We start from the raw sequence: 25,050 nt of genomic DNA on the forward strand, positions 1-25,050 counted from the left end.
GGGAACATTTAAGATCTACTCTCCTAGAAACTTTTAATATATAATGCAGTATTGTTAACTATAGTCACCATGCTGTACATTAGATCTCCAGAACTTATTCATCTTATAACTGGAAGTTTGTACCCTTTGACCAACATCTCCCCGTTCTCCCCTCCCCCTAGTCCCTGGCAATTCTAGTCTCTCTTTCTGTGATTTGGCTTTTTTAGAGTCCACATACAATGGAGATCATACAGTATTTGTCTTTCTCTGTCTGACTTATTTCACTTAGCATAATACCCTCAAGGTCCATCCATGTTGTCGCAACAGCAGGATTTCCTTCTTTCTCATGGCTGAATAGTATTCCATTGTATATGTATATATACAAAATCTTCTTCATCCATTCATCCATAGAGGAACACTTAGGTTGTTTCCATATCTTGGCTATTGTGAATAAAGCTGCAACAAACATGGGAGTGAAGATATCTCTTCAAGACACTAATTCTATTTCCTTTGGATATATAGCCAGAGATGGGATTGCTGGAACATATTGGTAGTTCTATTTTTAATTTTTTGAGGAACCTCCATACTGTTTTCCATAGTGGGTGCATCAATTCCTATTCCCACCAGCAGTGCACAAGAGTTCCCTTTTTTCCACATCCTCATCAACACTTGTTATCTCTTGTCTTTTTGATGATAGCCACCCTAACAGATATGAAGTGATATCTTGTTGTGGTTTTGATTTGCATTTCCCTGATGACTAGTAATGTTGAGCATCTTTTTATGTACCTATTGGCCATCTGTAAGATCAGTAATATTCTGATAGCAAACCCAGACAAAAGCTTCATAATAAAATAACATGACAAACCAATATCTCTTATGAATATGGATGCAAAATTCCTCAACAAAATACTATCAAACCAAACCCAGTAACAAGTAAAAAGGATTATACACCATGATCAAGTGGCATTATCCCAGGAATACAAGGTTAGCTTCAAACTGAAAACTAATTAATGTAATGTACCATATCATTAGAATAAAAGACAAAAACCACACGTTCATCTCAATAGACACAGAAAAATCATTTGACAAAATCCAACACCCAGTGTGAAAAGAACACTCAACAAACTAGGAATAGAAGAGCATTTCCTCAATATAGTAATCTGGGCATTTATTAAAAATCTCCAGTTAACACTTACTGGTGAAAGACTGAATGCTTTCCCCCGAAGATCAGGAAGAACAAAAGGATGTTCTTTCTTCCCACTTCCATTCAACATGTACAGGAGGTTCTGGCCAGGACAATTAGGCAAGAAAAAGAGATAAAATCATCCAGATTGGGAAGGAAGAGGTAAAGCTATCTCTATTTGCAGATGACAAGATCTCGCATAGAGAAAATCCTAAAGAATCCACTAAAAAAAACCCATTAGAACAAATACAAGTTCAGCAATCTTTCAGGGTACAAGATCAATATACAAAAATCAATTGCATTTCCAAAATTGAGAGTTGAGAAATAAACCCTCACATTTATGGTCAAATGATTTTCCACAAGGGTCCCAAGACAATTCAGAGGGGAAAGAAATCTTTTCAACAAATTGTACTGGGACAAGAGGATATCTCTATGGAAAAAAAGGTGAAGTTGGACCTTAACCTTGTACCATACATAAAAATTAACTCAAAATGGATCACAGACAACAATATAAGAGCCAAAACCATAAATATTAGAAGAAAACAGGCATAAGTCTTCTTGACCTCACATTTGGGAATGGTTTTTTCAATATAACATCAAAAGCACAAGCAACAAAAGAAAATAAATCAATTGTACTTGATCAAAATTTAAAACTTTTGTGCTTCAGAGACATCGTCAAGAAAATGAAAAGAAAACCCACAAAACAGGAGAAAAAAACATATACCATGTATCTGATAAAGTGTTTATATCTAGAATTTATAAAGAACTCTTACAACTCAACAACAAAAGAAGAAACAACCCAAATTAAAAAATACACAAAGGATTTGAATAGATATTTCTCCAAAGATATAGAAATGCCAAGGGACTGGCCCCATGGCTTAGCGGTTAAGTGCGCGCGCTCCACTACTGGTGGCCCGGGTTCAGATCCCAGGTGTGCACTGAGGCACCGCTTGTCCGGCCATGCTGAGGTGGCATCCCACATACAGCAACTAGAAGGATGTGCAAGTATGACATACAACTATCTACTGGGGCTTTGGGGAGATAAAGGGAAAAAAAGGAGGAGGCTTGGCAATAGATGTTAGCTCAGGGCCGGTCTTCCTCAGCAAAAAGAGGAGGATTGGCATGGATGTTAGCTCAGGGCTGATCTTCCTCACAAAAAAATAAAAAAAAGATTCCATTAAAAAATTAAAAAAAAAAAAAAAGAAATGCCAACAAGCACAAAAACAGATGCTCAACATAATAGTCATTAGGGAAATGCAAATAAAAACAATGAGATATCACTTCATACACTAGGATGGCTATAATAAAAAAAAATTGGGGGAGCCTGGCCCCGTGGTCTAGTGGTTAAGTTCTGTGCACTCCGCTTCAGCAGCCTGGGTTTGGTTCCCAGGTGCAGACCTATACCACTCATTGGCGGCCATGATGTGGCAACAACCCACATACAAAACAGAGGAAGACTGGCACAGATGTAAGCTCGGGACAAATGTTCCTCAGCAAAATAAAAAAATTTAGTGGAAATAACGTGTTGGCAAAGATGTGGAGAAATTGAAACCCTCATACATCACTGGTGAGAGTGTAAAATGGTACAACCACTGTGGAAAACAGTTTGGCAGTTCCTCAATAAATTAAACATAGAATTATGTTTATTTTATTATTTTATATATTATGTGACTCAACAATTCCACTCCTGGGGACATATCCAAAGAACTGAAAACAAGTGTTCAAACAAAAACTTGTACACAAATGCTGAGAGCAGCACTACTCACAAAAGCAAAAGGTGGAAACCCAAATGTCCATCAACTCATGAATGGATAAATAAAATGTGGTCTATTCATACAATGGAATATTATTTGGTCATAAAACGGAATGAATTGCTGATACATGAAACACTGTAGATGAACCTTGAAAACATTAAGCTAAGTAAAGAGCCAGACATGAAAGGCCACATATTGTATGCTTCCATTTAAATGAAATATCCAGAATAGGTAAATCCATAGGGACAGAAAGCAGATTGGTAGTAACCAGGGGCTGGGGGAAGCAGAGAATGGAGAGTGACTGCTAATGGGTATGGGGTTTCTTTTGAGGGTGATTGAAAATGTTCTGAAACAGATTGTGCTGGTGGTTGTACAACTCTGAGTCTACTAAAAACCACTGAATTGTAACATTTAAATGAATGAATTGTATGGTATATCAAGTATCTCAACCCTGTGGTTTTCTAAAAAAACCCACCTTATCTCATTTTCCTAGAATTATCTAAATTATTGATCAACCAAGTTTCTAGTTATTCAGAGATTCATGTTGCAAACTTTTTTTTAACCCGGACTATTCTCCAATAGTCACTCCTTAGATAGTTATTTTTTAACAGAAAGAGAGCTGTTAAAAGGTTCAGGATGTTAATTAACCTCCAGTACAACCAGTCATAAAGATAAACACAGGGTGTTGAAAGAGAAGCAAACCAGTGAAGGCATTGCAGACATTGGCCTAAGGCATATAATTTAAAAAATTCCTGTTAAGAATGACTCAGCATTTTGGGGGTCTGTTCCCCTGACTTGCCTAGAATGCAATCCTCAGATCACAAATGAATGCTGAGATTGCAGCATGAGTGAGTATTGCTTGTAGAGACACTTGTAGGGCGACAAGGTGAGCTCAGAAGGTGGGCAAAGGATCTTTGCTGCCCCCACACCACCCAGCTGGGGGCCCTGCTGGTAGAAGTCACTGATACTCACTTGAAATTTATTTAAATCAGCATGTCTCAGCTTCAACACTTTGGGCAGAAAATTCTTTGTGGAGAGTGCATGGGTAGGTATTCTCCTGCTGTGTAAGATTTTTAACAGCATCCCTGATCTCTAGACATCTATATCCAAAATAGGTCTAAACGTCTCCCAAGGAGCAAAATCAGCCCCTTTTGAGAACCACTTCCTAGATGATTCCAGAACACAGGAGGAGAAGACTTGGGAACAGAAGAGCTAGTATTGAGGAATTGGGATCCAGTTTTATGGGAATGCTCCGCAAAGAAGGTTGCCAGAAAACCAAGTTGTTTTTATAACTCCACAGAGAGAAGGTTTCAGCCTGTATTGAGCTAAGGTCCAGGGAAGAGAGACATAGAGCCACAGTCTCCTCTGAGAGTCTACAAAGCACTTTCCCGTGTTGCCCATTTGATCCTCAAACAACCCTGTGAGGGGTGAGCCAGAGGTTGTCATTTTGGTGTTCAGATGAGGAAGATGAAGTCCAAGGCTACCAGAGGGGGCTGAACGGATCCGCTGACACATCATTCAGCTTCCTTTCTTCCCTTGCTGAGGCTGTGTCTTTCCCCATCATGTACAATGGGATAAAAGAGTGCTGCCAACCAGGTGACCTTGGAGTGGGAGAGTGACAAGGGAGTGGGGTCTTGTCCTGCCCCTGCTCCTGGCTGCAGCCTGTGGCCTCAGGCAGCTCACTCAGCTTGCCTAGAAGCATCAGTTTGCTCCTTTATGTGAGAAAGTTGGGCTACCTCCTGTCTGAGGGACTCCATCCTGTTACTCCCGCCTGAAGCAGCCCTGTCCATCTGTGTTGCAGTCACAGTTTTCAAAGTTCTCAAGTGAACTGGATCTTACCTGCCCACCACTACGACTTCCTGAGTGTTCCCATGTCACAGATGGAGAGAGGAACACTCAGAGGTGAGCTACTTGCTTGATCCATACAGCTGGGTTCCAATCCAAGTCTTGCAGCTCTTACTCTCCTAGTGTAATGGGGAGAAGGAAGGGATCCTGGAAGCAGCAGCAGAGGGAAAGCTGACCCTTCTCCACCGTAGCTCAGGCAAAGGCTGAGCTCTCCTCCAAACCCTCCCACAGTGTAGGCTGGGCAGAGAGCATGTGCTGGTCCAGGAGCCTGAGCTCTGGCCAGGACGTGCCTCCGAGGTCTGTGTGCCCGAATAGGGAGAGTAGAAATTTGTCCTCTTGAATCTGTGAGCAGTTCTCTGCATTGGAAGTTGAAGGCACTAGGATTTATCTCTGAATTCTTTTCCTCTAAGAAAAACACTACAAACGCCCTTCTAATAATGAAACATAAAGGTAAACTCTCTTCTAAAATGGAGATATTTGAAACCTGACCCTCTCAAGAGGAAAAGAGGTTAGCCATGGGACAGGTGGGTCTCAACCAAGAAGAAACAAGGACAATGGAGAGAGTGTTCTGCAATCTGGCCTGGGTGGGGCCTCCATGGGCAGAGGGAAAGGCACCTGGGACAATGTGGCACAATCAGAACTGCTTTGGGGTAGGTGACAAGGTGCTCGGGGCTGGAGAGGAGGCCTTGGGCAGGTCCAGGACAAGTGGCTTCAGAACAGCTGGGGCTGCCCCAAGGCCCAGTCCCTGAGGGTCTCCCAGTGGGAACCACCAGCCAGGCGGCCGAGGGGCTTCTCCAACAGCATCTTGGGCAGAAACAACAGAGGAGCCCTGTGAGGTGGCTGAGTCCCTCCTTGGGCAGAGGAGGCGGGAGGGGGGTGGGCAGAGGTGGGAAGCGACCTCATTTAATATCCCCCACAGTTGAGGCTGTGAGCCCACTGGTTTCCCTGGAATGGGCTCACTGTCCTGGACTGTGAATCTTAGCACGATGCAGGGAAGGCTCACCAGCTCTGGTTTTCAAAACACTTTGCACATTTTAAAAAGAAATGTTTGAGTATTTGTTTCAAGTTAGGCCAATAGTTACCAATAAAACGTTTGCTGATTTGATTCACAAAATCTAATTTCTTTGGTCATTAATTTGAATGTTTTGGATTCTTTCTGAAGTTAAATGTTTTTTTCAAACTTTTATTGTCCACTTGTGTTGTGTTTACTTTATGTATTGCCTGATCATGTTATTTGCCTACTAGGAGTGGGGTTTGCTTTTTAGCTATAAATCAGGCTTTTATTTTTTCTAATCTATGATGCATCTTCATTTTTAAGTAAGTTATTGAGATGAGCTCACATAACAAAACTAACCATTTTAATGTGCAATTATTCAGTGGCATTTAGGACATTCACAATGTTGTGCCACCACCACTTCTGTATGATTCCAGAACATCTATATCACTTCAACAGGCAGAATTTTTTTATAGTGTTAAACAGATTTCATTATCTGACAAAGAAAAAACTTGATTTTGACTGCTCTATAATTACAAATAAAAGGGGACAATTACATGTTGTATAGAATGCTCCCTGTGGTGACATGTTGGGATGACAACTGAGATACAAAAGTCAGTTAAGCACAGATAAAGGTTCACGGTTCCCAAAAAGTTCACTCACTGCCGTCTGGTTTCTCAACAGGACTAAATACAATTCTTTTTGCAAAAATAGAATGGTTAGTCCAAGGTACCAAAAATGATATTTTTTTCCTTCTTATGCCAAATGTTTGCTATTACACTTTTGCTTATTAACTTCTTGGTTAACGTTTCCTGACATAAGGGCTTCTATTCCTGCCTCGTGCTCCCTGGAACCACTTCAGTTATGCTCACCCCCAGGCCCCCATCTCATCTCACAGCAACCACCAACTGTCCAAAGTGTCAACAAAGAAATCCTCGGATGTTAAAGGATGGTAGTGAGGGTCTTTGGAACCTATCTGAGGCATTCTCTCAGAAGAAAAATGCACTGAAAAAAGAATTCTGTTGTGAAAGACAGACTGGTCTGAAGCCTTTCAAAAGTCTAAACATTAAAACAAAAACACCCAAAGCTCACAAGTCTTTCTTTTCCAAAGCAGCTCTGGGCTCTCTTCCCCGGGTGTCAGGAGGGCATCTAGACACACCTGCCTTAGGTCAGAGGTCAACACACTTTTTCTCTAAAGGGTCAGATAGGAAGCATGTAGGCTCAGCAGGCCACAAATATCTCTGTCACCTTTTTTTTGTTGTTGTTGTTTTGCACAGCCCTTTAAACATGTAGAAACCATTCTTAACTCTGGGCCTAACAAGAGGCCTCTGGGCAGATTTGGTCCACCAGCTGTAGTTTGCTGACCCCTGCTTTAGGGCCCAGGGAAAATGCATGGCACAGACGTGGGAGAAGGGTCTGGGCCTGGTCTATCCCCTTAGTTCTGCATCCTCTTGATCAAGACTTCACCTCTTTTCTTGACAGATACTGTAGGAATTGGACTGGAAACTTCTCAGGTTCATTCTTTGATTCTGTGACTGTCCCCAGATTACCTAGCTAAAGATATCTCCTGCTGTTGGCGGCATGAACCCTGTCTTCATTCAAAACCTCTGCCTCAGATCTCCTACACGCCCCTTCCCCGAGCCTGGCCTCCCCTTCCCAATGCTGGTTCTTCAGGCAGCCCTGCCAGGTGACAGTCGGCTCGAGGAGCCAAATGACAGGGAAGACAGAGCGTGTAAGAATGACGTCTGCCCACAAAGACCCGGCGCAATCGAAAAGAAATAAACCACCCACTTGAGGCACGATTCCCTCCTTCTTGCAGTTGACACCTCCAATGAAGACCATGTTGGGCATGACTGGTCTCGGATACTCAAACACAAAGTCGTATCTTAACAGCCAAATGGCGGCCTTCCGATATAAGGTGGGTAAGTGCACATCTCTCTTGAGAATATTCCATGTGAGGTCTTCGTACTTTGAATACAGACAGTAAAATACGTAGTTCTTCAAATAACTAACGAGGAAGTTGACCACCCTTTGGGGGAAAGTCATCCGATCAGAGAACTGGGTGTAGCCCCTGGGAATGTAGGACACCGGGCTTGGGGTTCTGGTGAAGGCGTATTCCAGGGAAAACGGGAAGCCCCTGAAGAGGTACACGGAGGGCAGGCCCAGGTACTCAGCCAGGATCACCCCACAGGGTAAGGCCGGGTCTGTGAAAAGGGCATCAAACTCGCTCTCCCTGAGGAAACTCATGGTCTCAGAGTCATTCAGGAGGCTCTGGCAGTTGATGAAGTACATGTCAATAACGATCATGTTATTCCTGTACTCACTCTGAGCAGCATTCAGGAGCCATCTCTCAGCAAAGTGATGCTTTCCAAAAGAGCGGTAGCGGCGTTTCATCTCCTCCTCATCATAGGGCACTGGATAGATTCTTCTTGTGTAGTATTTGGATTCTTCCAGAAGCAAATTGACTTCTGGCACCAGCACCACAATGTCATGCCCCTTCTTACCGAGAGGCTCAATTATGTCCTTCATACTGAGCCAGTGGCTTCCATCCTGAGGGACCACCAGCAGCTTCTCACCTATAGCCACGCCCCACAGAGCTAAGAAAAAAACCTCTGCAGAAACTCTCCAAAATTCACGGAGAAGGCAGGCCATGCTGGAGGGAGTGCAGGCAGCAACAAGAACAAATCCTTACACTCCTAAACCGCAGGGCTGCTGCCTAGTTTCACTAAACCAACAAACCAGTTCTCTCCACACACCTATCTCTCCTTGCTCTGAATTTTGCCCTTTAATATGAAAGAACCTTAAATTAATGTTTAACCATTTCTAAGCACACAGCTAAAGTGAAGCAATTGGACCCCTTATCTGCTTTCGCCTGAGCTTCTGGGTTTAATTTTCTCCTCATCTCTGTCAATCTGCCTCTCCTTCTCTAGAGTCAGTCATAGTTTGAGGATAACTTGGAGAGGCCCCTGGAGGCCTGCCCAGTGCTCTGTCCTGAGCGCTCTGGATTCTGCTGCACCAATGATACATCCATAGATGAATAGCTCCTAACGCTTCTCCACTTCCTTGTCAACTTTTCTCAGAGCAGAAAGGAAGTGTTAACAGATGCCAAATTCACCATTCGAAACAACACAACAGAGTGGCCCACTTCGGATATGGGTTCCCTGGTTCCCACAGTGATGCCTGGAGGAAAGGTGGGCTCCTGGAAGCTGAGAGGGCACACCGAAGGCTGTGCCCACCCCTCTTCTCTTGGTTAGACCCATTACAGGGTCTTCTCTGTTATATCAGAACACAGATTCTAATCCTAACGACATGTGCTCTAGACCACAATTCTCACCGCAACTGCGGTTAAGAGCGTGAATTCTGGAGTCAGTCTGCCCCTCCTACGCTGTGCAACCTTCCCCTCTGGCTCTGAGTTGCCCCATCTGTCACGTGCGGGTGGTGTCTGTACCCCCCAGGGACTGTGAGAATTAGCCGAGTTACTCCTCAGGTCTGAACACGTCCCTCTGAGGGGCTCCCTCTGGCTCTGGTCAGGCAGTGGGTCTATGTGGTGGGAACTGAGGGGCACTCTGGGGGTCCACAAGTACCTCCTGAAATCTCACCAAGTCTAAGACCAGCCCTGGACTGTGAAGGCAAGAAGTATAGGAGGAGGGATTGGATAGAAGAGGAGATGGAAAACTTAAAAAGGGAAGAAAATGTAGAAATACAAAAGGATGCAAAAGCATCAGGTGTCAGGGCATCTGATGGTAACAACTCCAACACCCAGTAGTTGAAAGAAAAAGGTGTCCCTAGCATCGGACCCCTGACACCTGCAGAACACTTTCTGGTACAAATCAATCTCCTGTTGCCTGAGTTTCCTAGGCCCCTATAACAAAGTACCACACACCAGGTGGCCTAAACAACAGAACTTTGTTCCCACAGTCCTGAAGGCTGGAAGCGGGAGATCAAGGCGGGGGCAGGGATGGTTCCTCCTGAGGGCTCTGAGGGAGAGTCTGTTCCAGCCCCTCTCCTCGCTCCTGGTGGTTGGCGGGCAGTCTTTGGCTTTATTTGGCATTAGAAGCATCACTCCCTCTCTGCCTTCATGTTCACCTTCTCCCTGTGTCTGTCTGTGTCCAAATTTCCCGTTTTTATAAGGACACCAGTCATATTGGATGACCATATTGGCCTCTCCCCACATTGATCTCATCTTGATTTAACTAAGGACCATATTCAATTATTTGAGGAAACTCCATACTGTTTTCCACAGTGACTACACCAATTTACATTCCCACCAAGAGTGCACAAGGGTTCCCTTTTCTTCACATCCTCACCAGCTCTTAGTGTCTCTTGTCTTTTTGATGATAGCCACTCTAACAGGTGTGCCGTGATACCTCATTGTGGTGTTGATTTGCATTTCCCTGATGACTAGTGATGCTGAGCATCTTTTCGTGTACCTGTTGGCCATTTGCAAGGCCAGGAATATTCTGAATCCAAACCCAGACAAAAGCTTCATAAGAAAATAAGACTACACATAAATATCTCTTATGAATGTAGATGCAAAAGTCCTCAACAAAATACTATCAACCCAAATCCAGTAACAAGTAAAAAGGATTATACACCATGATCAAGTGGGATTATCCCAGGAATACAAGCTTGGTTTCAAACTGAAAAATAGCTAATGCAATGTACCATATCATTAGAACAAATGACAAAAACCACATGTTCATCTCAATAGACACAGAGAAGGCATTTGACAAAATCCAACACCGTGTATGAAAAGAACACTCAACAAACTAGGAAAAGAAGAGCATTTCCTCAATCTAGTAATCTGGGCATCTATTAAAAATCTCCAATTTAATGGTGAAAGACTGAATGCTTTCCCCCGAAGATCAGGAACAACAAAAAGATGTTCTCTCTTCCCACTTCTATTCAACGTTGTGCTGGAGGTTCTGGCTGGGACAATTAGGCAAGAAAAAGAGCTAAAATCATCCAGATTGGGAAGGAAGAGGTAAAGCTATCTCTATTTGCTGAAGACAGGATCTTGTATAAAAAAAATCCTATGAATCCAGTAAAAAAAAAAAAGGAACAAATAAAAGTTCAGCAAGGTTGCAGGGTACAAGATCAATATACAAAAATCAATTGGCTCCTTTGTAAAACATTAACTCTCCATAGATGTGTGGTTTCATTTCTGGGCTTTCAATTCTGTTCCACTGATCTGTTGTCTGTTTTTGTGCCGGCATCATGCTGTTTTGATTACTATAGCTTTGTAGTATATTGTGACACAAGTCAAGGGTTGTGATGACTCCAGCTTTGTTCTTTTTTCTCAGGATTGCTTTGGCTATTTGAGATCTTTTGTTGTTCCATATAAATTTTAGGATTCTTTGTTCTATTTCTGTGCAGAATATCATTGGGATTCTGATTGGGATTGCATTGAATCTGTAGATTGCTTTAGGTAGTATGGACATTTTAACTATGCTTATTCTTCCAACCCACAAGCATGGAATATCTTTCCATTTCTTTATGTCTTTTTCAGTTTCTTTCAGTAACGTCTTTTAGTTTTCAGCGTACAGGTCTTTCACCCTTTGGCTAAGTTTATTCCTAGATATTTTATTCTTTTTGTTGAGATTGTAAATGGGATTGTATGCTTGACTTCTCTTTCTGCTAGTTCATTGTTAAAGTGTATAGGACTGCGACTGATTTTTGTAAGTTGATTTGGTACCCTGCAACTTTGCTCTAATTGCTCATTATTTCTAATAGTTTTCTGACAGATTCTTTAGGGTTTTCTATATATAGAATCATGTCATCTGCAAACAGTGAGAGTTTTACTTCTTCCTTTCCAATTTGGATACATTTTATTTCTTTATCTTGCCTAATTGCTCTGGCCAAAACCTCCAGTATTGTGTTGAATAAGAGTGGTGAGAGTGGGCACCCTTGTCTTGTGTCTGTTCTCAGAGGGATGGTTTTCAGTTTTTCACCATTGAGTATGTTGGTGGCTGTGGGTTTGTCGTATATGGCCTTTATTATGTTGAGGTACTTTCCTTCTATACCCATTTTATTGAGAGTTTTTATCATAAATGGATGTTGGATCTCGTCAAATGTTTCCTCTGCATCCAATGACATGATCATGTGATTTTTATTGCTCATTTTGTTAAAGTGGTGTATCAGTGGAGAAAAGAAAGTCTCTTCAATAAATGATGTTGGGAAAACTGGACAGCCACATGCAAAAGAAAGAAAGTAGACCATTATCTAGCACCATACACAAAAACTAACACAAAATGGATTAAAGACTTGAATGTAAGACCTGAAACCATAAAACTACTAGCAGAAAATAGAGGCAGTACACTATTTGACACCGGTCTTAGCAGCATCTTTTCGAATATCATGTCTACTCAGGCAAGGGAAACAAAAGAAAAAATTTAAAAATGGGACTACATCAGACTAAAAAGCTTACGCAAGGCAAAGGAAGCCATGAACAAAAGGAAAAGACAACCCACCAACTGGGAGAAAATATTTGCAAATCATGTATCCAACTAGGGGTTAATTTCCAAAATATATAAAGAACTCATACAACTCAACAGCAAAATAAACAAACAAACCGATCAAAAAATGGGCAGAGGATACGAACAGACATTTTTCCAAAGAAGATATACAGATGGCCAACAGACTCATGAAAAGATGTTCAACATCACTAATTATCAGGGAAATGCAAATTAAAATTACAAAGAGATATCACCTTATACCCATCAGAATGTCTATAATTAACAAGACAAAAAATAACAAATGTTGTAGAGGATGTGGAGAAAAGGGAATGCTCATGCACTGCTGGTAGGAAGGCAAACTGTGCAGCCACTATGCAAAACAGAATGAAGATTTCTCAAAATATTAAAAATAGAAATACCATGTGATCCAGCTATCCCATTACTGGGTATTTATCCAAAGAACTTAAATTAGCAATCCAAAGGGATTTATGCACCCCTATGTTCATTGCCGCATTATTCACAATAGCCAAGACATGGAAGCAACTCAACTGTCCTTCTATGGATGAATGGATAAAGAAGATATGGTATATATATACAATGGAACACTACTCAGCCATAAAAAAGACAGGATCTTCCCATATGCAAAAACATGGATGGTCCTTGAGGGCATGATGTTAACCAAAATAAGCCAGACAGAGAAAGAGAAATACTGCATGATTTCACTCATAAGTGGAAGATAAACAAATACACGGATAAAGAGAACAGATTAATGGTTCCCAGAGGGGAAGGGGGCTGAGGGTAGGTGAAAGGGACAAAGGGGCACATGTGTAAGGTGATGGACAAAAATTAAACTACCGGTGGTGAAGACGAAGCAGAAATTGATAAATAATAATGTACACCCAAAATTACACAATGTTATAAACCATTGCAGCCTAATAAAATAATTGAAAAAAAATCAATTGTACTTCTAGAACTGAGCGTTGAGAAATAAACCCTCAAATTTATGATCAAATGATTTTCTGCAAGGGTCCCAACACAATTCAAAGGGGAAAGAAATCTTTTCAACAAACGGTACTGGGATATCCATATGCAAAAAAAGAGAAGTTAGACCCTTACCTCACACTATACACAAAAATGAACTGAAAATAGAACACAGACGTAAATCTAAGAGCCAAAACCATACAAATAATAGAAGAAAACCATGACATAAGTCTTCTTGACCTGAGATTTGGCAATGGGTTTTAAAATATAACATCAAAAGGACAAGCAACAAAAGAAAAAATTAAATCAGTTATACTTGATCAAAATTTAAATTTTGTGTTTCAAAGACACCATCAAGAGTGAAAAGAAAACCCACAAAGAGGAAAAAAAACATATACCATGTATCCAATAGAGTGCTTGTAGCTAGAATATATAAAGAACTCTTACAACTCAACCACAAAAAAAACAAAAACAACCCCATTCAAAGAATGCTCAAAGGCTTGGAACAGATATTTCTCCGAAGCTACAGAAATGCCAACAAGCACACGAACAGATGCTCAAAATAATAGTCATCAGGGAAATGCAAATAAAAACAATGAGATATCACTTCATACCCACTAAGATGGCTATGATAAAAAAAATTTAATGGAAAATAATAAGTGTTGGTAAAGATGTGGAGAAATTTGAACCCTGATACATTATTGGTGGGAGTGTAAAATGGTACAGCTGCTGTGGAAAATAGTTTGGCACTTCCTCAATAAATTAAACATAGAATTATCATATGATCCAACAATTCCACTCCTGGGACATACCCAAAGAACTGAAAATAAGGGTTCAAACAAAAACTTGTACACAAATGCTGAGAGCAGCATATTCACAACAGCAAAAGGTGGAAACCCAAATGTCCATCAACTCATGAATGGATAAATAAAATGTGGTCTATTCATACAATGGAATATTATTTGGTCATAAAAAGGAGTGAAGTAATGACAGACGCAACATTGTAGATGAACCTTGAAAACATTAAGCTAAGTAGAGAAGACAGGCATGAAAGGCCACATATTGTATGATTCCATTTATATGAAATATCCAGAATAGGTAAATCCATAGGGACAGAGAGCAGACTGGTGGTTGCTAGGGGCTGGGGGAGGGGGGGAATGGAGAGTGACTTCTAATGGGTATGGGGTTTCTTTTGTGAGGGACTGAAAATGTGCTAAAACTGATTGTGCTGACGGTTGTACAACTCTGAATCTACTAAAAACCACTGAGTTGTAAACTTCAAATGAATGAATTGTATATTACGTTAATTGTATCTCAAGAAAGTGGTTTTTTTTAAAACTACTCACTTTATCTCATTCTACTAGAGTTATCTAAATTATGGATCACCAAGTTTTTTCAGAGACTCATGTTGAAAACATTTTTTAACCCTGACTATTCTTGCATTTAGCCACTCATCAGATAATTACTTATAAACAGAAAGAGAGCCATTAAAATGTTCAGGATGTCTGTTCATCTCCAAGATAACCAGTTCTAAAGATGAACACAGGGTGTTGAAAGAGAAGCAAACCATTGATGGCGTTGTAGACATTGGCCTAAACCAAGTATTTAAAAAAACGCCTGTTAAGAATGAGTTGGGGGGCCGGCCCGGTGGCGCAAGCGGTTAAGTGTGCGCACTCCGCTGCAGTGGCCCGGGGTTTGCCGGTTCAGATCCTGGGCATGCACTGATGCACCACTTGTCAAGCCATGCTGTGGCGGTGTCCCATATAAAGTGGAGGAAGATGGGCATGGATGTTAGCCCAGGGCCAGTCTTCCTCAGCAAAAAGAGGAGGATTGGCAGATGTTAGCTCAGGGCTGATCTTCCTCACAAAAAAAAAAAAAAAAGAATGACTTGGCATTTTGGGGTTTTGTTTCCCTGACTTGCCTAGAATGCAATCCTCAGATCACAAATAAATGTAGAGATTGCAGCCTGAGTGAGTGTTGCTTGTAGAGACACTTGTAGGGAGACAAGGTGAGCTCAGAGGGTGGGCAACGGATCCTTGCTGCCCCCACACCACCCAGCTGGGGGCCCTGCTGGTAGAAGTCACTGATACTCACTTGGAATTTATTTAAATCAGTATTTCTCAGCTTCAACACTATTAATATTTGGGGCCAGAAAACTCTTTGTCAGCAGTGGGTGGGTGGGTATTTCTTGTGCTTTGTAGGATTTTTAACAGCATCCCTGGTCTCCACCCACTAGATGACAATGTTATCCTCCAATTGTGACATCAAAAATGTCTTCAGATGTTGCCCCCCAAGGGGCAAAACTCCTCGCATTTGAGAACTACTCTCTAGATGACTCCGGAACAAAGGAGAAGAAAACGTGGGAACAGAAGAGCTAGGACTGGGGAATTGGATAGAGTTTTCTGGGAAAATGCTCCCCAAAGAAGGTTGCAAGAAAACCACGTTGTTTTTATCACCTCACAGAGAGAAAGTTTCAGCCTGTATTGAGCTAAGTTCCAGGGAAGAGAGACATAGAGCCACAGTCTCCTCTGAGAGTCTACAAAGCACTTTCCCGTGTTGCCCATTTGATCCTCAAACAACCCTGTGAGGGGTGAGCCAGAGGTTGTCATTTTGGTGTTCAGATGAGGAAGATGAAGTCCAAGGCTACCAGAGGGGGCTGAACGGATCTGCTGACACATCATTCAGCTTCTTTCTTCCCTTGCTGAGGCTGTGTCTTTCCCCATCATGTACAATGGGATAAAAGAGTGCTGCCAACCAGGTGACCTCGGGGTGGGAGAGTGACAAGGGAGTGGGGTCTTGTCCTGCCCCTGCTCCTGGCTGCAGCCTGTGGCCTCAGGCAGCTCACTCAGCTTGCCTAGAAGCATCGGTTTGCTCCATTATGTGAGAGAGTTGGGCTGCCTCCTTCTGAGGGACTCCATCCTGTTATTTCCGCCTGAAGCAGCCCTGTCCATCTGTGTTGCAGTCACAGTTTTCAAAGTTCTCCTGTGAACTGCCTACTACCATGACTTCCTGAGTGTTCCCATGTCACAGATGGAGAGAGGAACACTCAGAGGTCAGACACTCATCTATGCCACACAGCTGGGTTCCACTCCAAGTCTTATATTACTCTCCTAGTGTAATGGGGACAAGGGAGGGATCCCTGGAGGCAGCAGGGGAGGCAAAGCTGGCGCTTCCCTGCCGTAGCTCAGGCAAGGGTCGAGCTCTCCTCCTTTTCTTCCTGCAGAGCAGACTACGCAGAGAGGATGTGCTGGTCCAGGAGCCTGAGCTCTGGCCAGGACGTGCCTCCAAGGTCTGTGTGCCCGAATAGGGAGAGTAGAAACCTGTCCTCTGGAAGCTGTGAGCAGTTCTCTGCATTGTAAGTAGAAGACCCTAGGATTTATCTCTGAATTCCTTTCTTCTAAGAAAATACTCCACTGACCCTTCTAATAATGAAATATAAAGGTAATCTCTTCTAAAATGGAGATATTTGACTTGAGCCTCCCAAGAGGAAAAGAGGTTAGCCATGGGACAGATGGGTCTCAACTAAGGAGCAAGAAGGACAATTGAGAGAGCGTTCCAGCATCTGGCCCGGGTTGGAGCCCCCATGGGCAGAGAGAAAGGCACCTGCGACAATGTGGCACAATCAGAACTGCTTTGTGGCAGGTCATAACGTGCACAGGGCTGGAGGGGAGGACCTGACCCAGAGAGGAGCCAGGATAAGTTGCTTCATGACAAATGGGGCTGCCCCATGGCCCAGCCTCCAAGAGTGTCCTAGTGGGAACCATCAGTCAGGTGGCCGAGGAGCTTCTCCAAGGGCATCTTGGGCAGAAACAACAGAGGAGCCCAGTGAGGTGGCTGAATCCCTCCTTGGGCAGAGGAGGTGGGAGGGGCCCGGGGCAGAGTGACACCAAGGTAGGCAGAAGCTGGAAGTGATCTTGTTTACTCTCCCCAAAAGACTTTGCACACTTTTGAAAGAAATATACAAGTATTTGTTTTAAGTTAGGCCAATAGTTACCTATAATACACACTTGCTGATTTAATATGCAAAATTAAATTTCGTTGTTTATTAATTTGAATTTCTTGGATTATTTCCTAAGATAAATGTGTTTTCAAACATTTATTGTCCATTTGTGTGGTTTACTTTATGTATTGCCTGATCATGTTATTTGCCTACTAAGGAGTAGGTTTTGTTTTTAGCTATAAATCAGGCTTTTATTTTTTCTGGTCTATGATGCATCTTCTTTTTTTAAATAAGTTATTGAGGGGAGCTCACATAATGAAATTAACCATTTTAATGTGAACAATTCAGTGGCATTTAGAACATACACATTGTTGTGCCACCACCACCTCTGTATGATTCCAGAACATTTCCATCACTCCAAAGGGCACATTTTTTCATAGTGTTGAAATGGTTTGATTACCTGACAAAAGAAACTTGATTTTGATGGTTCTGTAATTACAAATACAAGATGATAATTACCTGTTGTACAGAAGGTTCCCTGTGGTGACACGTTGGGATGACAACTGAAACACAAATGTCAGTCAAGCAGAAATAAAGATTCACGGTGCCTAAAAAGTTCACTCACTGCCGTCTGGTTTCTCCACAGGACTAAATACAACTCTTTTTGCAAAAATAGAATGGTTGGTCCAAGGGACCAAAAATGATATGTTTTTCCTTCTTATGCCAAATGCTTCTTATTACACTTTTGCCTATTAACTTCCTGGTTAAATTTTCCTGACATACGGGGTTTCTATTCCTGCCCCGTGCTCCCTGGAACCTTACGCTCATCCCCCAGGCCCACACCGCACCTCATAATGACTGCCAACTGTCCAAAGTGTCAACAAAGAAATCGGGAAGTGTTAAAGGATGGTGGTCAGGGTCTTTGGGACCTATCTGAGGCTTTCTCTCTGAAAAAAAAAGTGCACTGAAAAAGGATTCTGCTGTGAAAGATAGACTGGTCTGAAGCCTTTCAAAAGTGTAAATATTAAAACGCAAATACCCAAAGCTCACAAGTTTTTATTTTCCAAAGTAGCTCTGGGCCCTCTTCCCCATGTGTCAGGAGGGCATCAAGACACACCTGCCTTAGGTCAGAGGTCAACCCACCTTTTCTGTAAAGGGTCAGATAGGAAGCATGTAGGCTCAGCAGGCCACAAACTTCTCTGTCACCTATTCTTTGTTGCTGTTGTTTTTCACAGCCCTTTAAACATGTAAACACCATTCTTAGCTCTGGGCCATAAAACAACAGGCCTCTGGGCAGATCTGGTCCACCAGCTGTAATTTGCTGACCCCTGATTTAGGGCCCAGGGAAAATGCATGGCACAGACGTGGGCGAAGGGTGCAACAGGGATTATCCTCCTACCTCTGCATGCTGTTGGTCAAGGCTTCACCTGTTTTCTCGACAGATACTGTAGGATTTGGACTGGAAACTTCTCAGGTTCATTTTTTGATTCTGTGACTGTCCCCAGATTACCTAGCTAAAGATATCTCCTGCTGTTGGTGGCAAGAACCCTGTCTTCATTCAAAACCTCTGCCTCAGATCTCCTACACGCCCCTACCCCGAGCCTGGCCTCCCCTTCCCGATGCTGGTTCTTCAGGCAACCCTGCCAGGTGACATTCGGCCCAAGGAGCCAAATGACAGGGAAGACAGAGCGTGTAAGAATGACGTCTGCCCACAAAGAACAGGAGCATTTGGAAAGAAATAAGCCACCCACCTGAGACAGGATTCCCTCCTTCTTGCAGTTGACACCTCCAATGAAGACCATGTTGGGCATGACTGGTCTCGGATACTCAAACACAAAGTCGTATCTTAACAGCCAAATGGCGGCCTTCCGATATAAGGCGGGTAAGCCCACATCTCTCTTGAGGATATTCGATGCAAAGTCTTTGTACTTTGAATACAGACAGTAAAATACAAAGTCCTCCAAGTAACTAACGAGGAAGTTAACCACCCTTTGGGGGAAAGTCATCTGGTCTGAGAGCTGGGTGTAGCACCTGGGAATGTAGGACACCGGACTCGGGGTTCTGGTGAAAGCGTGCTCCAGGGAACACGGGAAGCCCCTGAAGAGGTACACGGAGGGCAGGCCCAGGTACTCAGCCAGGATCACCCCACAGGGTAAGGCCGGGTCTGTGAACAGGGCATCAAACTTGCTCTCCCTGAGGAAACTCATGGTCTCAGAGTGGTTCAGGAGGCTCTGGCAGTTGAAGAAGCATAGGTCCCCAAGCATCACAATATTCCTGTACTCACTCTGAGCAGCATTCAGGAGCCATCTCTCAGCAAATTGATTGTTTTCAAAAGAGTGGTAGCGGCGCTTCAGCTCCTCCTCATCATAGGGCACTGGATAGATTCTTCTTGTGTAGTATTTGGATTCTTCCAGAAGCAAATTGACTTTGGCACCAGCACCACAATGTCATGCCCCTTCTTACCGAGAGGCTCAATTATGTCCTTCATACTGAGCCAGTGGCTTCCATCCTGAGGGACCACCAGCAGCTTCTCACCTACAGCCACGCCCCACAGCCCTAAGAAGAAAACCTCTGCAGAAACTCTCCAAAATGCACGGAGCAGGCAGGCCATGCTGGAGGGAGTGCAGGCAGCAACAAGAACAAAGCCTTACACTCTCTAAACCACAGGGCTCCTGCCTAGTTTCACTAAAAAAATTAACAGACCCTGCCTACCTCTCCTTGCTTTGAATTTTGCCCTTTTATATGAAAGAATCGAAATTAATGTTTAACCTTTTCTAAGCACACAGCTGACTGGAAATAATTAGGTGTCTTATCAGCTTTCCCCTGAGTTTCTGGGTTTAATTTCCTCCTCATCTCCACCAATCTGCCTCTACTTTTCCAGAGTCAGTCACAGTCAGAGGACAACTTGGAGTGGACCCTGGAGACCCACCCAGCCCTCTGTCCTGAGCCCTCTGGATTCTGCAGCATCGATGATACATCCATAGATGAATAGCTCTCAACGCTTCTCTACTTCCTTGTCAACTTTTCTCAGAGCAGAAATAAAGCGTTAACAGATGCCAAATTCACCATTCGAAACAACACAACAGAGTGGCCCACTGCAAATATTGGTTCCCTGGTTCACACAGTGATGCCTGGAGGAAAGGTGGGCTCCAGCAAGCCACGTGGGCACACAGAAGGCTGATATAACTTCCCACTCCTCTTCTCTTGGTGAGAACCCTGTTACAGGGGCTTCTCTGTTATATCAGAACACAGAATCTAATCCTAATGACATGTGCTCTAGACCACAATTCTCACCTTGACCGTGGTTAGGAGTGTGAGTTCTGGAGTCAGCCCGCCCCTTCTGAGCTGTGTGGCCCACCCCTCTGGGTCTGAACTGCCCCATCTGTCATATGCGGGTGGTATCTGTACAGGCCCAACCCTGTGGCTGCGAGAGTTAGCCGAGTTACTCCTTGGGAGTCTGAACACGTCCTTCTGAGGGGCTCCCTCTGGCTCTGGTCAGGCAGTGGATGTATATGGTGGGAACTGAGAGGCACCTGGGGGTCCACAAGTAGCTCCTAAAAAGTCTCACCAAGTCAAAGACCCAGCCAGGACTGTGAAAGCAAGAAGTACAGAAGAAGTTATAGTGATAGAAGAGGAGGTGGAAAAATTAAAAAGGGAAGAAAATGTAGAAATATAAAATGATGGTAGTGACTCAAACACCCAGCAGTTCAAATTAAAAGGTGGCCCTAGTATCAGACCCCAACACCCACAGAACACTTTCTGGTACAAAACAATCTCCCATTATCTTAGTTTCTGAGGGCCCCTGAAACAAAGTACCGCAAACCGTGGGGCCTAAACAGAAATTTATTCCCACAGTCCTGGAGGCTGGAAGTCCGAGATCACGGCATGGGCAGGGTTGGTTCCTCCTGAGGGCTCTGAGGGAGAATCTGTTCCAGCCCCTCTCCTACCTCTGGAGGGTTGGTGGGCAGTCTTTGGTTTTATTTGGCATTAGAATCATCACTCCCTCTCTGCCTTTATGGTCACCTTCTCCCTGTGTCTGTCTGTGTCCAAATGTCCCCTTTGTGTAAGGACATCAGTCATATTGGATGAGGGTCCCTCCCCACAATGATCTCATCTTGATTTAACTAAGGACCATATTTTATTTTTTGAGGAAAACCTATGTTTTCCATAGTGGCTGCATCAGTTTACACTCCCACCAAGAGTGCACAAGGGTTCCCTTTTCTTCACATCCTCACCAACACTTATTATCTCTAGTCTTTTTGATGATAGCCACTCTAACAGGTGTGCAGTGATATCTCATTGTGGTGTTGATTTGCATTTCCCTGATGATTAGTGATGCTGTGTATCTTTTCACGTACCTGTTGGCCATTTGTAAGGCCAGTAATATTCTGATGCCAAATCCAGACAAAAGCTTCATAAGAAAATAAAATTACACACCAATATCTCTTACGAATAAAGATGCAAAAGTCCTCAACAAAATACTATTGAGCCAAATCCAGTTACAAATAAAAAAATTATTTGCCATGATCAAGTGGGATTATCCCAGGAATACGAGGTTCATTTCAACCTGAAAATTAATAATGTAACATACCATATCATTAGAATAAAAAACAAAAACCACATGTTCATCTCAATAGACACAGAAAAAGCATTTGACAAAATCCAAACCCCATATGAGAAGAACATTCAACAAGGTAGGAAGAGAAGAACATTTCCTCAATCTAGTGATATCAGCATTTATTAAAAATCTCCAATTAACACTTAATGGTGAAAGACTGATCGCTTTCCCCCTAAGATCAGGAAGAACAAAAGGATGTTCTCTCTTCTCACTTGTATTCAACACGTATTAGAGGTTCTGGCCAGGACAATTAGGCAAGAAAAAGAGATAAAATCACCCAGATTGGAAAGGAAGAAGTAAAGCTATCTCTATTTACAGATGACAAGACCTCATATGGAGAAAATCCTAAGGAATCCACTAAAAAAAATTGGAACAAATACATTTCAGCAAGGTTTCAGGGTACAAGATCAATATGCAAAAATCAATTGTATTTCTAGAATTGAGAGTTCAGAAATAAACCCTCACATTTACAGTCAAATGATTTCCCACAAGGGGCCCGAGACAATTCAAAGGGAAAGAAATGTTTTCAACAAATGGTACTGGGATATTCATATGCAAGAAAAAGGAATGTGGACCCTTACCTCTCACCATACACAAAAATTAACTCAAAATAGATCACAGACTTAAACAGAAGAACCAAAACCATACAAATATTAGAAGAAAACAGACATAAGTCTTCTTGACCTTGGTTTGGCAATGGTTTTCAAAAAATAACGTCAAAAGCACAAGCAACAAAAGAAAAAATTAAATCAGTTGTACTTGATCAAAATTTAAAACTTTTGTGTTTCAAAGACAACATCAAGAGTGAAAAGAAAACCCACAAAGTAGGAAAAGAAAATATACCATAGATCTGATAAAATGCTTGTATCTAGAATATATAAGAACTCTTACAACTCAACCACAAAAATAGAAATGACCCCTTTTAAAGACTGAACAAAGGATTTGAACAGACATTTCTCCAAAGTATAGAAATGCCAACAAGCACACGAACAGATGCTCAACATTATAGTCATTAGGGAAATGCAAATAAAAACAATGAGATATCACTTCATACCCACTAAGATGGCTATGATAAAAAAATATTTAATGGAAAATAATAAGTGTTGGCAAAGATGTGGAGAAATTCAAACCCTCATACATTATTGGTGGGAGTGTAAAATGGTACAGCTGCTGTGGAAAATTGTTTGGCACTTCCTCAATAAATTCAATGTAGAATTATCCTATGACCCAACAATTCCACTCCTGGGAACATATCCAAAGGAACTGAAAGCAAATGTTCAAACAAAAACTTGTACACAAATGCTGAGAGCAGCACTATTCACAATAGCAAAAGGTAGAAACCCAAATGTCCATTAACTGATGAATGGATAAATAAAATCTGGTCTATTCATACAATGGAATATTATTTGGCCATAAAAAGGAATGAGGTACTGATACATGCAACAATGTAGATGAATCCTGAAAACATTAAACTGAGTAAAGAAGCCAGACATGAAACACCACAAATTGTATGATTCCGTTTATATGAAATATCCAGAAGAGGTAAATCCATAGGGACAGACAGCAGATTGGTGGTTACTAGCAGCTGGGTGAGGGGAGAATGGAGAGTGATTCCTAATGGGTATGGGGTTTCTTTTGTGGGTGATTAAAAATGTGCTAAAACTTGTTGTGCTGATGGTTGTACAACTCTGAATCTACTAAAACCCACTGAGTTGTAAACTTTAAATAAATGAATTTTATAGTATGTTAATATATGTGAAGAAAGTGGTTTTTTTTAAAAATACCTGCTTTTTCTCATTCTCCTAGAGTTAACCAAATTATTGATAACGAAGTTTTTTTCAGAGACTCATGTTGAAAACTTTTTTTAAACCCTGACTATTCTTGCATTTAGCCACTCATTACATAATTACTTATTAACAGAAAGAGAGCTGTTAAAATGTTCAGCATGTCTGTTAATCTCCAAGATAAACAGTTCTAAAGATAAACACATGGTGTTGAAACAGAAGCAAACCATTGACAGCGTTGTAGACATTGGCCTAAGCCAAGTATTTAAAAAAGTGCCTGTTAAGAATGACTTGGCATTTTGGGGTTTTGTTCCCACGACTTGCCTAGAATGCAATCCTCAGATCACAAATGCTGAGATTGCAGCCTGAGTGAGTGTTGCTTGTAGAGACCCCCGGAGGGAGACAAGGTGAGCTCAGAGGGTGGGCAAAGGATCCTTGCTGCCCCCACACCACCCAGCTGGGGGCCCTGCTTGTAGAAGTCACTGATACTCACTTGGAATTTATTTAAATCAGTATTCCTCAACTTCAACACTACTGACATTTGGGGCCAGAAAATTCTTTGTCAGCAGTGGGTGGGTGGGTATTTCTTATGCTTCGTAGGATATTTAACAGCATCCCTGGACTCTACCTACTAGAGGACAGGGTCATTTTCCAATTGCAACATCAAAAATGTCTTCAGATATGGCCCCTGAGGGGCAAAATCACACCCTTTGAGAACCACTGACTAGATGATTCCAGAACACAGGAGAAGAAAACATGGGAACAGAAGAGCTAGGACTGGGGAATTGGATAGAGTTTTCTGGGAAAATGCTCCCAAAGAATGTTGCAAGAAAACCACGTTGTTTTTATCACCTCACAGAGAGAAAGTTTCAGCCTGTATTGAGCTAAAGTCCAGGGAAGAGAGACATAGCGCCACAGTCTCCTCTGAGAGTCTACAAAGCACTTTCCCATGTTGCCCATTTGATCCTCAAATAACTCTGTGAGGGGTGAGCCAGCGGTTGCCATCTCGGTGTTTAGATGAGGAAGATGAAGTCCAAGGCTACCAGAGGGGGCTGAACGGATCTGCTGACACATCATTCAGCTTCATTTCTTCCCTTGCTGACGCTGTGTCTTTCCCCATCATGTACAATGGGATAAAAGAGTGCTGGCAACCAGGTGACCTCGGGGTGGGAGAGTGACACGGGAGTGGGGTCTTGTCTTGCCCCTGCTCCTGGCTGCAGCCTGTGGCCTCAGGCAGCTCACTCAGCTTGCCTAGAAGCATTCGTTTGCTCCTGTATGTGAGAGAGTTGGGCTACCTCCTGTCTGAGGGACTCCATCCTGTTACTCCCGCCTGAAGCCCCACTATCCATCTGTGTTGCAGTCACAGTTTTCAAAGTTCTCCTGTGAACTGGATCTTACCTGCCCACCAACATGACTTTCTGAGTGTTCCCATGTCACAGATGGAGAGAGGAACACTCAGAGGTCAGACACTTGTCTATGCCACACAGCTGGGTTCCACTCCCACTCTTGTAGCTCTC

At 42.6% G+C, this 25,050-nt stretch overlaps 1 protein-coding gene across 3 annotated transcripts in view; it reads right to left on the reverse strand.

The window, feature by feature from the left end:
* Positions 1–25,050, reverse strand: part of LOC101398944 (UDP-glucuronosyltransferase 1A6) — a 69,204-nt gene that overhangs the window by 40,360 nt on the left and 3,794 nt on the right. The window contains exon 1 of one of the 3 annotated variants that reach the window (XM_087424659.1): positions 18,883–19,046. The exons of 1 other annotated variant lie outside the window; for it this stretch is intronic. In XM_087424659.1, the coding sequence (XP_087280785.1) occupies positions 18,883–18,942 (60 nt within the window). In that variant the 5' untranslated portion in view covers positions 18,943–19,046. Of the gene's footprint in view, positions 1–7,546; positions 8,440–18,882; positions 19,047–25,050 lie in introns of those variants that run through there. One more of the 3 variants, XM_087424660.1, reaches the window with a different exon arrangement.

This window comes from Ceratotherium simum, chromosome 37 (genome assembly GCF_057802395.1).
Source record: "Ceratotherium simum simum isolate JZ-2026a chromosome 37, ASM5780239v1, whole genome shotgun sequence".
NCBI lineage: Eukaryota > Metazoa > Chordata > Mammalia > Perissodactyla > Rhinocerotidae > Ceratotherium > Ceratotherium simum.